The sequence below is a fragment of the Gobius niger genome, assembly GCF_951799975.1.
Source record: "Gobius niger genome assembly, chromosome: 1".
NCBI lineage: Eukaryota > Metazoa > Chordata > Actinopteri > Gobiiformes > Gobiidae > Gobius > Gobius niger.
The window spans coordinates 15,416,394-15,432,342 of NC_136852.1; the positions used below are offsets into that span (position 1 = coordinate 15,416,394).

General features: G+C 40.6%; 1 protein-coding gene across 4 annotated transcripts; it reads right to left on the reverse strand.

Annotated features, from left to right (window-relative positions):
- Nucleotides 1-6,288: 6,288 nt before the first annotated feature.
- Nucleotides 6,289-15,949, reverse strand: pde9ac (phosphodiesterase 9ac). 4 transcript variants are annotated; one of them, XM_079557842.1, is made up of 20 exons: nt 15,815-15,949; nt 15,540-15,689; nt 14,381-14,451; nt 13,882-13,959; nt 12,946-12,989; nt 12,809-12,863; nt 12,528-12,598; nt 11,744-11,831; nt 11,596-11,674; nt 11,458-11,532; nt 11,293-11,379; nt 11,119-11,223; nt 10,955-11,037; nt 10,556-10,712; nt 10,368-10,481; nt 9,929-10,033; nt 9,731-9,859; nt 9,560-9,655; nt 8,556-8,635; nt 6,289-7,552 (listed from the first exon to the last, which is right to left on the reverse strand). In XM_079557842.1, the coding sequence occupies exons 2-19, from the start codon at nt 15,606-15,608 to the stop codon at nt 8,585-8,587; spliced, it is 1,557 nt and encodes a 518-aa protein (XP_079413968.1). In that variant the 5' UTR covers nt 15,609-15,689; nt 15,815-15,949; the 3' UTR covers nt 6,289-7,552; nt 8,556-8,584. The 4 variants fall into 4 exon arrangements, with proteins under 4 accessions (XP_079413968.1, XP_079413966.1, XP_079413965.1 ...); XM_079557840.1 differs by having other exon boundaries at nt 8,556-8,629; nt 11,293-11,532; XM_079557839.1 differs by having other exon boundaries at nt 11,293-11,532.

The following is a 15,949-nucleotide window of genomic DNA, read 5'->3' on the forward strand; positions in this document are numbered from 1 at the left end:
AATTAGAGCATTCACACTATGAAATCACAACATCATGCTTTAATTTCATCATTTGCTCTGAATATTATGTTAATGTCACAAATGAAAACCACACAAGCAACTCATTGTACCACTCACATGATATGATAAATGTTGAGGTTTGTTTTAAAGCCAAATATGCTTTTGTATAAAATATTTGAGGACTTTCCTTTGATGGTGTTAAGTCTAACCAAGTCAAGCTTATTTATTTAGATTTATAAAGAGAAATAAATGAACACAAAATAATGCTAAAACGCTACAGAGCAACCCTTTATTCTGCACAATAGCAAATGGAATTCAAGAATTAAAGAACTAAAACTTGAGACATTTCAAATGCTTTATTTGAAAACAGTCACGAGGGTTTAACCTCTTTATCCCCACCTGAACCAAGCACGTTTTCTCCAGTTTGGCTTTGTCCTTCTTGAACAAAGCGTCAAAACAAGCGACAAAGACAAGGATGAAAATACAGCAAAGAGTGAAGAAGAAAAAGCAACAAAAGAGCGACAAAAAACTTGCCGGAAAAGCAGCAATAACACAATTCAAAAGTGACTAAAACAACAAAAACGAGTAAAAATAACAATTTTGTAGGTCGTAGCTTTCAAATGAGACATTACTCTGGCCTTAAAGTGATATTTCAGGATTTTTGACATAGGGCCTCATTTCCTAGTTATCCAGTGTTGTTGATTTTGTTTTAAATTCATGCAGTCCTTATATTTGAAGAGTTTAGTGGTGCTAGGCTAGCGGTAGGCTAGTGCATGTCTATGGTATCTAGTAGCCTGCATTAAAAACGGTCTGACCCAAGCACAGTGCACCTGTGGCAAATCACTTAGCACCAGACTGCCGACATATGTATTTACCAGCGGCCGCCATTACTACACGTGGAATTCACAAAGGAGCTTTCTACAAATCAGATAAGGCAATGTTTGGAGGACTACCCCATGATTTTGAAGAGGTTTTTAATGCAGGCTACTAGTTACCATAGACATGAGCTAGCTTAGCACTAGCCTAGCACCACTAAACTCTTCAAATATAAGGACTGCATGAATAAAACATAAAATAAAAAAAAATCAACAACACTCTGGATAACTGGGAAATGAGGCCCTATTTTAAAAAATCCTGAAATATCACTTTAAGGCTGTGAGCTTCAGTTGAGAAGCATTTAGATTTGGGTAAAGCTGAACTGGAGAAAATGCTCTCAGGTGAGGTTGCGAGTTACAGAATTGTAGATGTTCATCATTTATAATATTTTTAAACCCTTCATTTAACGTTATTTATCAGTATTACCCATGAGATTACACGCTGAACCATCCAATCCCGCTGTGTTATGAGTGATTAGCACAAACCAGCAGCTTTAAAAAAAACAACCCATAACCCAGTTTCACCTCTGCAAAGTAGATTAGCGCGAGCTTGTGTATCTGGCGCTGGCCTCTCAGTGACCATACCAACCATACATCCATCTGTCGTTGGGACTCCTGGCTGCTCTAACAGGCCTGCTATTCACACTGATAAGAGACCAATGTAATTGTAGTGTGCCTCACAGTCACGGCACAGCTCCTGGATCCGTGCCAGCGCACAATCAAGATGCCTGCTTCAGATTAACATGCTCTGTAAACAAACTGGTGAGGCTCTCCACCCCGTCAAGGAGAGAAATACTGTGGGGTTTTTGTGCTGTTTTAATTTCAAGCTTGAAGGCTATTAATCTAACTTGTAAATGACTGTTTGGGAGTGTTGTAGATGGAAACAGTAAACTGGGCTTTTATGAGCGGTGATATAACTTTAAATGGCACAGCAGAGAGCACATGCAGTAAACGTTTGTTAAAAATTGGATAAGAAGTGTCAAACATATGTGCAGGATGCTGGGAGTAATCAGTGTTTTCCAGCCATTACATTTCCAAGTAGAAGTCGACTAAAATTGCATGTCAATTTAGTTGACTAAATTTAAGACTAATTTAGTCGACTTTGCATTTATAATATTCATTATAATCATATTTAAGCAAGGTCCTCGACTTCATGGAGCTGCTCCACATGAACAAAGCTCAGAGCTGATCCTTTTGCAGTGAATTTAGATGATTTGAGGCTCTTTCAGACTATAAATAGAAGTTTGGATGATTTTAGTCTCTTTTAGTCTTTAGTATCTGGACATTCTAGTCATAGTTTTAGTCTCATGAGAAACTTTTAGTCGTCAAAAATATCACTTTGACTAAAATTAAGACTGAATATTTTAGTCGACAAAATTAACACTGGTTTAAAGGCACACTGCGTAACATTTTGGACTATACTGTTGTTATCAGTAAAAAATGCTCCTAATGACCAGCTCAGAAAATGCTCTTACTGCAGTGGGAAATCAAAAAATGGATTTGGATGAGAACCTGTTTAAATCTACATCTCCATGGAAACGAGCTGAAGACGTACCCACTCCCGGGAAAGTTACAGTCATTTCTGAGGAGAGCTGAGCCGCTCACAGCAAAAGCAAATGTTTGTTTGTAAATTTAGGAGTTTTTTTTCAATGATGAAAATATCTGTCATAAAATTAAAGCTTGTATTTCAAATTTTTTATTGGGTAAAATTCTACGCGGTGTAGCTTTAAGTGTCATGCCAAGATACTTGATGAAGCTAATCCCTATCGCGCTTTTGCCTCACAGAGAGAGAAATTCCCAGGTCAGATGGGGGGGCCTTGGAGTTTGCATGTTCTCCCCAGGTTTCAGTGGGTTTCCTCTAGGCAATATTTCCCCGACCACTTAAATGCAGAGTCCCTTCCAGAACGAACCCTGAAAATAATCCTGAAATCTCATTGGATTATTAATATTCTTTTACAGCAAATACATGAAAGAATCGAGTTTAGGACAGGTGTGTGTTGATGCCCCAGGGCGACGTGTGTGAGGTCGCTTGTAAACAAGTGTTAACACAAGTCATGACTGCAGGTATTCGATTTTTATTGTACGACTTTCCATCAAAATATTTTGGAAAAGGAGAAGACAGGAAGAGAAATGTATTTGCGTGGTCCGCGTGTCATTAGCTGTGATTTACTGCTCTGCTTTTTGTTTTCTCTGTCGGTGGCTCTTTAGTGTCTGATTCCAAAGCGCAAGGTAAGAATTTAGGGCTGTGAACTTTGACCTTGCGGCTTTCTCTGCGGGGATGGAAGTGTTTTCTGTTGATCCGTTCCGTGTCTACTCGATCCCGTGGTCAAACAAGGAGCTAATGCATTCCTGTGGGCGATAGGGGGTAACAGAGAAACAGGATGTCCCGCGTGGGCTCTCACACAACTATGTCAATGTGTGCGTACGGGAAGGTGACACTCAGGCTGATGTCTGGTCAGTGGTGAGTCACTGTCGGCACCTATACAGCTGTGTCTGACTGAAGACATTAGTCCATGATGAAACATATGTTTAACACTTTATAGGGCACTCATCTCAATACTTTGAAGTAAATCAACTTGTGTTATTGGGGGACATAACACAAGTAGAAAATCAATGTGAGTGAAGTTACCATATTTGGTTCCTTGCCCTAATCTGGTCAAACAATTACTGTAAACAAAGTTACTATGTTTAGTTCATTGTCCTTTAAAGGGACTATAGGGAGTTTAAAAATGTTAAAATTAAAGGAATAGGCCACCGTTTTTACATACTGAGATATGTTCTTACCTTAGCTTTGACGAGTTCTTTAGGACCTGTCTGGTCTTCCCCCGTGCCTTCAATCACGTAAACACAGTGCAGACGGCGTTAGCATTTAGCCTCTCCCCCTCTCCTCTATAGCTCCAAAACAGGTCAAGATAGAAGCTACCAAGGTCTTCCACGTTTTCCCTATTTAAATATGGTTACGTGAATTGTTACACTACAAAGTATAATTACACAAAATTAAACAATGTGTATTTTCTAAGCAGATAAAAGGGGGAACTATATTGTAAGGCGTAATAATACCAGGAGTAATTCGAAATCCGTGCAGTAATCTTCACTTTACTGCGCAGTAATCTTCACTTTACTGTGCGGATGCCAAACTACTCCTGGTATTATTACACCTTACAATATAGTTCCCCCTTTTATCCGCTTAGAAAATCCACATTGTTTAATTTCGTGTAATTATACTTTGTAGTGTAACACTTCACGTAACCATATTTGAATAGGGGAAACGTGGAAGAGCTTGGTAGCTTCTATCTTGACCTGCTTTGGAGCTATAGTGGAGAGGGGGAGAGGCTAAATGCTAACGCCGTCTGCGCTGTGTTTACGTGATTGAAGGCACGGGGGAAGACCAGACAGGTCCTAAAGAACTCGTCAAAGCTAAGGTAAGAACATATCTCAGTATGTAAATACGGTGGCCTATTCCTTTAAGGGGTAAAAAACAACAACAAAGGTTTAAAATATGCAAAAAGTACTTCAGGAGACGTGTCTTGTGATATTGATGTTTGAATGATCACACCATAGACAAGAGCTTTTGTAATGTGATTGTGCTTTACGTGAAGTGGGCGGGGTCAGTCACCTCCATTATTGTTTGTCTAAAAATGTTACTAAAGATAACCTTTGGCAACATAAAAACATAGTCCTAGGATTTATTGGTTCCTTTGTCAAGAACATACTGTAAGTATGAATAATAGGTGCAACGGAAAATAAATAAATAATTAACTTTAGGTTTAAGTGAACCGGGCGTATGATCAAATATGGTGTCTGCCTTTTTCATGCTGTAATTTCACTTATGACACCATGTCCTCCAAAACCAACACATACATCATCACTGTGTGAATTTCATCAATTTACCATGGTTAGTTTTCAAGTTATGTATAGAAATGTAGCATGGATTTAGCCAGACTTGGGTCTTTTTCAGACTTCAGAGAAAACAGGAAGTTTGGAGCACGACCGGTCAAATGTCAAATGTGGGATCTGTGATGTAGGGTGATCTCTTCTGATTGGCTGAGTGAGGACTACATGCTTCTTTACTTTACTGATGTGCAGCAGGGGGGCCATATGTAAAGTGGAAGCGGAAATTACTAAAAATAGTCACTTGCCCTATAAAGGGTTAAATGTATTTGAAGTTTCATATACTGTTTCATTCACTGTGTCAAATTAAAACAAGCCGGACTTGGGAGCCGCATTTTGGCTCTCCCGTTTCTACATACACTGCAGCTCCAGGTCACACACTGAACACTGAATGTAAATTATAAGGGGCAGATTAACGGATAGTGCGGCTTTATAGTACTGAGGTAGTTAAACAGGATGGATTTGTATCATGACACATGTTTTACATTTTCTCCAGGTTCCCATGAAAGTAGGTCATGGATCATCCACGGCCTCCTGCTGGAAGACTTCACACACACGCACACACACTGGCTTTGTACCTTAAGTCCGGGATGAGAGCATGCGGGGAGGAATTCTCCACGGTGCACGCTGAACCCAAGAGGTAGTCGGCGCATGAGAAAAAGAAGGAGTGGTGAAGAGGAGAGACAGGTGTTTGACATTTCTTTGGCCCAACAGTGGCTAACTAACTACATCTGTACATTTCAGCCTTCTAATGAGCACAGATGAGGAGGAGCGGCAGACAAGACTCCAAAGTGTACTTCAAATATCAAGCTGAGCAAGGACTTTGGACGGATTCATCATGTTTATCCTTTATAAGAATATGGGGAGGGTAACATGTGCTTTGCTTCACTGATAAAGATGTCAGCCCAAATATCCACCTTATCTGATGAGCTGGGATTGAGAGCATCTTATTATCTGGCTCCTTAAGACAAGCTAAGGGGAGTTATTTTAAACACTTGAAAATATGTTATGAAACTTTTCTCCCTTGCAAAATATGAGAATTAGGAGGAAAATGTATATATTTCGATCAAGGCTTACTATATCTTAATGGTAAGTCCTGAAGCTAACCAAGTGTTTATGGGTCAACTATGAATGAAAAGTGGAAGAAACAACATCCTCCGTGTTTGTATTGAAAAATAATCTCAACAGCAGCGTTTATATTATTGGTAGCCATGGCCACTATGAATTAAAAAAAAAACGAAAACACTGAGATAACGCATTGCCTTTGAATGAGGTGGGCATCTCCATAACAACAGCACAAAGTCATCTCTGGTGTCCTCACTGGAGTGGATTACAGGCCAAGCCCTCGAATGAATGACACTATTCAGGCGCCACTCCTTCCTTTTACGACCTATTATCATCACGCTCTATTGGAAACAAACATTAAACATTTATTTTTACTATCCCGCTGACACATAAAGTGAGTCAACTCGCCAAATGAAACGGGCAATACTTACCAAAAATGTGTTGCGCCAAATTTTTTTATTTTTTTAATTCAAGATGAGTTCATAGAATACATTATTGCAGTGCAAACAAATACAAACATATTTGTAACATTACTTCTGTGTTACGGTGATCCATCTATCATTTAAAAGTGAGGTTTTCCAAAACAAGGCCCGTCACCCCATAATGCCACTTGTCTGTGAGTCATACGCTGTGTTATTCGATTTAATCTTTGTTGGTGATACAGGTGAGATCTGGCCCACAGGTGAGGCAATAATCACTCTGCAACATGCTGCCAAAAACAGTGATAAAAAACAGTGCAGAATCGCTGTAGGAAAACCACCCAGCGCTTAGATTGCTCCAAGGCTTTCAGTCGTTAGAGGGGCGTGCAGCAAAAACCCAAATAATGGCACCTTTGGGTGGTACACCACTAGATGACTGTGGGTTCATTTATTTCAACACGCTAGAGGTATTTAAGCCCTGGAGAATAAAAAGAGGCAATAAAAAGTATTCCAATCTAGACAAGAGTCGAAAATAACATATTGTTAAGACCACCAACCCGCTGGGGCCGACGGGGATTTCAAAACAACAACATAGAAACAGCATTGCTCGGTTTAGTTGCTTCCTTGCCATTATCTTTTGCACAACTCCGGCAGAAAAGAACTGTTCAGGCTTCGTGCTTGAGAGTAAAAAGCATTGTTTTGTATAAACTTGACCTTGTTTATGCTCTTGTTATCTGTTGGCAATGGACACGTGCCAGTCTGTGTATCAGTACCGTTTACAGCGGCACTTTGGATATTGTGTTTATTGTGCGGAAATCAAACGATGACCGTTTTAAACCTGCATTTACCTTTGGAAGCAACCTCACAGTGACGTATTACTTGTTGCTACAGAGGAGAGAGAGCACCCCCCCCCCCCCCCCCCTCCCCCACTTTGGTCTAACAATTTTGTGTCTAATCGGTTGCTGCATTCATCTACAGTACATGTATGACCGTCCAAGTCAAATGTTTTTTTTTAAGAACCTTTCCAACTTTTTCTGTGCTATACAACAAACAGAGAGAACAACATGAACACCATAAATATACAGAGAGAGGTCAGTAGGTCCCTCTGTGTTACATTCAGTGCAAAAGTCTAAGTCAAAGATCAAGACCTGCCACCTTGACACCTAACTTTAGTTCAGTATGTAGCCAAGCAGTCTCTCGTTGCGCGCCCCGGCTCCGCTAATCACCTTCACCACGCAGAGCACCAAGCCGCTGACACTGACATCTCTCTCACTTCTCCTTCAGGGCTTTGACAAAAGATCCCTGGAACAGAAGAATGTGGGAGACAAGCTGGTTATGTCCTCATGGGTGGGACGGAGGAGCGAGAAATACTTTGGCGAAACTAACACATGTGCGCTGTAGGTTAAAATCGTTTGTAGAGTAAGGAAATAGAGTAAAATACTGTAATTTGTCACTGTGGAGAGAAAAGGGCACGCTAAAAAACAACAACACGTTTCACCACTTTTGGACCGGCAAATTTGGAAGTACAGAGCTGAATATTAAATGAATATGTTTTGGTCGTCATTGAATCCAAAGTGATGAAAGTGGCTTGGGCATAGGAGCATAGGTAGATAGAGAGGCAGAGCAAGCACTCATGACAGTGGCTACGTTTACATGGTCCGAAAAATCAGATCAACTGGAGAAATCAGATAACCCAATGATCAGATCTGATGTGTTTACATTCTCTTCAGGAATCAGAGAATCCAAAGTTCCGGGTTCTACATGTGCCAGTGCAGATTTGGATTTTTAGAGCTATCTCCCCAACCCTTCCTTCAATCCGGCCCAAGTGCAGAACCAGGAGGAGGATCGTTGCGCCTCCATATTTGGATTTGGAGTCAAAGTGCTGTTCATGTGACATTGTGCTTGGTAGCTGAGTGGATACAGCACAGATTTAGTAACCCAAAGGTCTGGGCTTCAAACTCAGTCAGCTATGTCTTATTTTCTGAGGGCAGTGGATGTAGTAATATTCTGTGATCTGAACATCAGCCTAAACCACTCGACTGTTGGAAACACACTGTACTTGCTTTACAAATTACAGGTCTATTTCATGGATAACTTTTGTGTTTTTTATTTCATTGATAAAAATGTGGCCTCTTTGCTGTGAAGATCAGAAAGAAATCAGATTATCAGAATATTATATTATGCATATCAGATTACGCCACGCCAAAAATCGGACAACTCCAGAATCAGATCATGATCAGATTTCTGGTCTCCATGTAAATGTAGCCAGTGAAGCACAACCAAGCATACTGACGCTGTTACTTACACATGTACCACTGCACTCACTCACTGCAGTTACTTCTTCTTTCCGCCTAATGACATATTTTCTGTTTTTTTCTTCTGTGCCTCATTGAACAAAAGACACACCTTTATGTTAGCAAGTGCTCTACTGAACATATTCAGGTTACATCAATAAATGTGTGGGTGTTTTAGAAACAGTGATGCTTTTTGATTTCAATACTTTTCTTTTTAAAATACTGAATATTGATAATTAAGAGCCATTGCATTCATGACAAATAAATACTACAAATATTTATTTTTATGTGATAATTAACTTGATTAACTTATCAGTTCACTGTAACACATTTATAATGCATGTATTCCCACATTCAAATTCATAGATGTGCACCTTTGAATAAGTGTGTACGTGAGAATTGGTTAAAATTAGACACTAAGGATAAGCTGAACAGCACATATTCAGTGGAAAAATCATGTTGCATGTTGTAATACATTTCAATATACTGTATTTTATGTAAACAAAGCTGGGTTGGAGCAGGGCAGCTCCCTCTCCTTAGACCCCTCCTCCACAAGCACAAACTTCATGCACTTTATTAGCCTGGCAAGCAGCCCAACTTACTACATGTATTCTGTACAGAATAAAACGGTCTGGTAAGGCCCAAAATATCTGTGTATCTACAGTAGTGTTCATTTGCACAGAAGAAAACGAAGTTGCACTTTGAAATCCAATCTCCATGGAGCATTACCAGACAGTTTTCTCTGTATTGAATACATGGAGTAAGTCAGGAGGCGAGCCAGGCCATAGCTTAACATGAACTCCAAAGCCTGAGAAATTACAGCATGTCACAGTGGTTTTGTCCATTATCAAATCAACGCCTATTTGCTCCATTAGAACCATCTTTACAATGTGTTCAGAGATGGATTCATGTTTTTCAGTGATTACACTCAATAGTTTTGTTTTGACCTCACAGAAATGTGCAAACAAAGAAATGTAAGAAAGAGAACAGAGGAATATCTGTGTTTATGCTCTACCTCTGTCATGGCATCATCAATTTGCTTCAGCTCTTCATAATGATCACGAGAGTCTCTCAAAGGCTGAACCATGATCTCTTCAATCTGTGGGAAAAGCTAACAGAGAAAAAAATATATATTAAAAAAATGATAATCTGTGCTGCACAGTGTTCTCTGTACAGTCCATGATACCTTCATGACAGTCTCAAACATTGGGATGAGAACAAATTTGATAAATCCGATTTGAGCTGTGGGTTTGGTAACTTTGTCTCTGTCCATAAAAGGCGCCACAGGAAGGCCTTCACACTTCTCCCGGTCACTCTGTAACAAATGAAGAATGCTGCCTTCACTTTTTAGTTCTTTCTGGCAAAAACGACCATTCTGTTTTACCTGCATAAAATACTCCTCCAAAAGGCAATCAACCCAGGGCTCAGCAACTTCTGTGGGCCTCACCTCATTGGAGATATCACAGCACTTGATCAAAACCATCTTCAGCTGAAACAAAAGCAGACACAACCAATGCTGTGCAATTATACAGTATAGTGACTAAATCTATGTCTGATCTGTTTTTGGCTGTAATCGACCGCTCTACAGCTTCCTGTTGCAGTAATAGCTCGTAGTTTGGAGTGGAGTTTGGACTTTGAAGAATAAAATGGAAACTATTTGTGTAGCATGGAACGGAACCCTAAAAGCCATTTTAGTTTTATTTAATTTAAGTCCACATGTACTGTCAGTCTACTGCACTTTTCCAATTACGTTAACCCAGTGCGTATGGCCCTTGTACAGAGTGCTTGTGTGCTGAGTGTGCTGTACAGTCCATAGCACTCACACATGTCACATGCTCTTCATTGGTGAAGTCAAAGTTATCCACTTTCTGCTTGAAGGAGTCTAGTATCTCGCCATGTCGGGCCATATCAGTTGCTAGGATCAGTGTTATAATTGCCTGTGAAAATCCATTACACACATTTTAGTGGAGTTTGCTAAGATTCGAAGCACCACATGCTGCGCTGACTTCACCTGCCGAATCTGTTTGAAGGCCTCAGGATCCACATTTGCAAAAATGTTGCATTCAGGCAGAGAGATAATCTGGAAGGCTACAGCACAGTGATGGTTCTCCAGAGGCGAGATGTCATTGTAGCGCACGGCCAGCTCTGTGCGGGCATTGATCTGGTACCTAACAGACGGAGACATGCTCAAGGGCTAGATTCATGGATAATACAAAGTCATTGAAACACTGCCAATATGAGAAGTCTTAACCTGCCCAAATGTCCATTCACGGCCTCCTGATCTGAATGTTTGCATACCTGAGCTAGTTTTACAGTTCATTGACAACAGTGTTGTGCAGAGGATGTCAAAACACACTGGGTCAGTGGGCATCAGCGTGTGCAAACGCTGAGACAAAGGAGGAAGTCTTACGTGTTGTTGTAGCCGGGGTGGTCCAGGTCGTGACAAACAGCAGCTGTCATGAGAATGCCCATGTCTGTAAGAGTCATTTTCTCCTGCACATTAACATTGCAGAAAGTGGCAAGTCAAGTCAAAAGTAAAGTTCAGTGTCATAGATATGTAGAAATATAGGTTACCTGAAGGTTACAAAGGTGTATCATGCCATACATCATCTGACTGACACAGAAGCAATGACGGAAGTTGTGAAAGGGATTGCTGCGGTAGTTCTCCTGAATAGCCAGCTGCAAACATGTAATAATGAATTAAGTTTTAAGCTCCTAAATAATTTGAACTGCAGGTGTCAGATTTACCAGCCAACGCTTCAGAGTAATGGGATTCATGTTGAACTCCTTCACAAGCCCCAGGTCATGATACATGTACTCCAGACAGCTCAGCATCTGCAGGAAACACAAGCTTTTAGCTTCACAGAAATGTTTGGTAAAGGTAAAAATAAAGATGTGTTTTGTATTAGCAACCTCATTGTGCTCCCAGTGCCACACGTCAAATGTTGGCTTCTTCAGAGCCTCCACTGTTTCTTGAGAGAGAGTGTACTGCAAATACACACAATATAATTTTAGATACTACACAAAAATACACAATCTGAAGACTACTACCTTTGGATAATTAGGGACATCTCGTCGAGGAGTGACCTTTTTACCATCATCAAAGTTGTATTTGCATGGACAGTTCACTCTGAAATTAGAAATATGAATAAAATAAAAATGTTTCATTTTTGTCTGATTTAATTACTTTTCATCTCACCTTCCACCACCTCTGGAAGCCATCTCGTCTCGTAACTTCTTCAAATCATTTTTACACTTCTCAATCTCCACGACTTTAAGGCCTTCCACTGAAACAAAGAGTCAGAATAATTTTATCAATCCTGAAGAGGAAATGCTTTTTGTTGCAAACCTTGCAACACAGACTATCCTGATCCAGAAAGATACTTTGAATCAGAATTTAAAAAATTTAGCAATTTAAGAACAATAAAAATCTAAGCAAAAATGCAATAACTCCAGACTTACTGAACTACAACAATGTACAACAAAAGAGAAAAATATAAACATGCAATTTGAATGTAGGATGAAGAAATACCCTTCTCTCAGATATAATAATAAAAACAGTTATTTAAATCCACACTCCATATAATTTTAGCCAATCAAAACATTGAAATTACAGGCATCTATTTAATCACGGGTGTAATTATTGGCAAAAACTACCACTAAAATCATGTGTCTTTAACTGAGAGGAAACTTCTCCTCAGACTGGGAGCAGGACATCACCAGGTCATCTTCATAGAGCTTTGCTTTGACTACATGTAGCCAAACATTAGATTTGAATATGTTTCTCCAAAACGCTTTGATAACCCACTGCAACAATAACAGTGTGGGTGTCTCAGTGACCATTAGGAGACTGTTTTACACATAGTTTTGGGACAGTTCTTGTTTGGGACAGTGTCTTGTGACACGGCAGCGTATGACCTGGAATGTGCCGCTGTGGCTTTAACAAAGCATGAAGTACATTTAGTATACAAGTCAGCACATACGCTCCACTCTCTTCTCCAGCATGGCCAGCCTGTTGGTGACCTCGGTTTTCAGCTCGTTAATGCGGAAGGCCCTGCGAGAGAAAGGCAGCTGATTGCGTGGAGCGACAAGAGCGTGACACTTGAGGTGAAATAGCGTGTGGGAAACGGAGCTGAATGGATTATAAGTGGATGCTTGGAGAAGTCGGCCGGTGTCAGGTATGTGTGTGTGAGGTATGTGAGTGAGAAGGCGGCAGCAAAGTCAGGCATCAACCATGACACAACAAACAATGGTGAGGTCTTACCTGCTAAACTGATCGGCCACCTGGGACAACACGTTCTGAAACATATCCTCCTTCTCTGTATGAAAACATAAAAATATGCACACACTGTTACACAAAAAACAACTGAGTTAGAAGAAAACATATAACAGATTTGATACCTCCAAGTTGACCCGTGGACAGTGGGACCACTTTGTATAATGAGCTGGGAAACAGGGGAAAGCAAATATATTTAAGTTTGCGTGAGCTCTCGGTCATCCAGTAATTGTGCACTTTATAGAGAGCTTCAAAGTTGTCAGCTGGACAGGGTTGTTTGAGCTGAGGGTTCCAGCTGTCAAATCTGATCGGGCGGCACGGTGGTACAGTGGTTAGCACTGGTGCCTCACAGCTACAAGGTCCTGTGTTCAATCAAAGGGGGCTGCTCTGTGTGAGGTTTTTTCCCGTGTCTGTGTAGGTTTTCTCCAGGTACTCCGGTTTCCCCTACCACTAAAAACATGTACAATAGGCCAGAATGAACGCATTGTGTGAGTGGTTGGTGGTGGTTGGAGCCTTGTTTCTATCAGTCTACCCCAAGGTCAGCTGTGGCTACAATAGTAGCTAACCACCACCGAGTAAGGCGTGAATGAATAATGACAGTGTAGCGCTTTGAGAAACTTGGTAATACAGGCTTGTAAAGCGCAATACAAGTGTAAGCCATTATTATTATAAGATATCCTCAAGTCAAAAAAACTTGTCCGGTTGACAACTTTGGAAATCTCATTTAAACATTTAAATTCAAACGGCAAATGGTAGCTTTTTCACATTACGTTACAATTAAACAGGACCAGGCAGTCATTTGTGCCACAAGCTATTTGACAACTAAACAAACCAACAATACGAAGTAACCAACAGTGATTTTTTTTTTTTTTTTTCATTATTCTGCACAGCTGGTCTGTCAGAGAAGGTTTTTAAGGAGGAATGTAGATAACGATTTTGTATTTGTGTATTTCCACTCACTGCAAATGAATTTCCCCACGGGGACAATAAATTTCTACTACTACTAAACATACTTGAACATGAACCCTTTGTATTGTATTTTGAAAATAAAAGTACTTTACTTTGGCGAGTTGGTGGGCATCATTGGATCTATAGACACCAAGGCTCCCTCATGGTCCACCATCATGATGGCTGTGTTCCTACAATCAGAGAGAAGAGTTAGATATTATGTAATATGATCACATTCACAACCTTTAAGCGACAACTGAAAGAACGGCTTTTTTGCCAACAAAGGTGTAACCATTAGACAGGAACATATTTTTAAATATTTGCAGGTATAGGTGTGAGTGGGAGGGACGAGGGGAGTGGCGTATGAAAGAGATGCACTTTATGTATTGTGTAGTGGTTGTCCTTGCCTGTTTTGTCTGTAATGCACTGCTGTGTGTTTTGGCCTATGTGTTTTATATTTTGTATGTTCTTGTCTTGTTTTTTTTTTATCTCATGGGACTACGGATGGAAATTAGCCTTGTGCTAAATCCGGCATATTCACAGCACTAGTTGTCTGTTCATTAATATGCACTGTCCCATTCAAATAAATTAACAAATGAAATGAAATGAGACCTGGGGATGTTGGACGATGAACACAGCAGCTCTTTGATGTCAAACGGGCCGCAGTGTCGGCTGAACACCACCTGCAAAATGATGACAAGTATCAGAACTCAGGAAAGATGAGAATAAAAATGACTCACAAAATAATAAATGTTTGTCGTCCTTGATTTTCAAACATGATGCACGTCTATGTATAAACCTACTCACACTTTTTATTCCCTGCAGATGAAAATATGAGAAAACATTTAAGTCCCTGTTTGTAAAGAGACAGATCAGGTCCTTTAGGAGGTAAAACCAGTAGCAAAAATATAGATCTTTAAACCCTTACATAAAAACAGTGTAATTTCACCTTGTCTATAGAATATCGACGCCATTGATGGTCATTGTCCAGAAACATATTGCATCTTGAAGGAGGCAGGTGGAGAAGACAAACACACAGCCTCTTGAGTTAGACATGTGTCACGACCAGCTCACACACTCAAAGCACTTTAGATTTGATACAGTACATGCACCCATTGAGAACGTATCCGATATGCATTTGTTTTGTTTTTTTGGATTACGCCTCGTCATTGCTTGTTTATATCCATGTTGAATCCAAGCCTTCACGTTGAGCAGCGGTTGTGAGTGTGTGACACTGCTGTGAAAAGGTGTGAGCCCACTTCATTATCACCCGCAGAACACTGACGCCGCCACATCGTCTTATTTCTAGTCTGGGCCACTAGCTTTGTCTTTTGGGAATTCACGCTTTAATTGATTTAATTGCCACGACCTCCTCCCCGACTCGTCCTAACGCGCTGTCACTGGCATAACCGTGAAACTGTCAAGTTGCAGTGCTGACCTCTCTGCAGATCTTGACCTAGAATCATGCAAACAGTTGTATTAGTGGCTGTTCTTCCCTTGAAACAGCAGCCTTGGGGTAAAGTGACACTCACATATGGACATGGTGGGGAATTGACTGACACAGCAGGATGCACGGCTTTTGTAAGAGTTAGAATTGGTCAGTGTCTCTATGAGCTGCAGGTGCCCAATGTTCAATGAGTGTTTCAATGCAATAAGATATATTTTAAGATATAAAATAAATGACAGACACAGAGTGCCCCCCAACTCTCGCGGTGTTGCTGAGGTTAGTGTGTGGGATTACTCCATGTTTTCAAACTAAGGGGTTACTCACCTTCTGCACTTTCCCATCCACGTCCAGGTAGATCGTCTTAGGGGCATAGGACGACGAGCTGGAGCCCATGTTGACCTCCCACTGCTCTCTGGTACAGGCTCGCCGATGTAGTGCAGCGTACTGTCCAACCCGGAGTGCGCTTTCGTTTTGCTGCTTTCCTGTTATTGGATGTGATTAGAATTTTACAAGTTTGAACACATTTAATCAAACCATTGCAATACAACAGCACATATGTTATTCTGTTTATGCAAAAATACTGTAAAACCTGAATGAACTTACTGTGTCTGTCAGTGATGCGGCTTCCTGTTGGGATTGCAGGTACTGTCCCAGGTGCTGATGATGCAGATGACACTAAACATGCATCTACGGGTGAGACAGGGCAGGAGAGAGAAAGAGAGAGAGAGCGATGG

Excerpts from the sequence above, each read along its gene's own strand:
- pde9ac (XM_079557839.1), bottom strand. The coding sequence starts at position 15,608 with ATGGGCTCCAGCTCGTCGTCCTATGCCCCTAAGACGATCTACCTGGAC. Across the intron at positions 11,675-11,743 it reads GCTTCCAGAGGTGGTGGAAG|AGTGAACTGTCCATGCAAAT; the intron begins GTGAGATGAAAA and ends TTCTAATTTCAG. Across the intron at positions 9,860-9,928 it reads TGGAGGAGTATTTTATGCAG|AGTGACCGGGAGAAGTGTGA; the intron begins GTAAAACAGAAT and ends CATTTGTTACAG.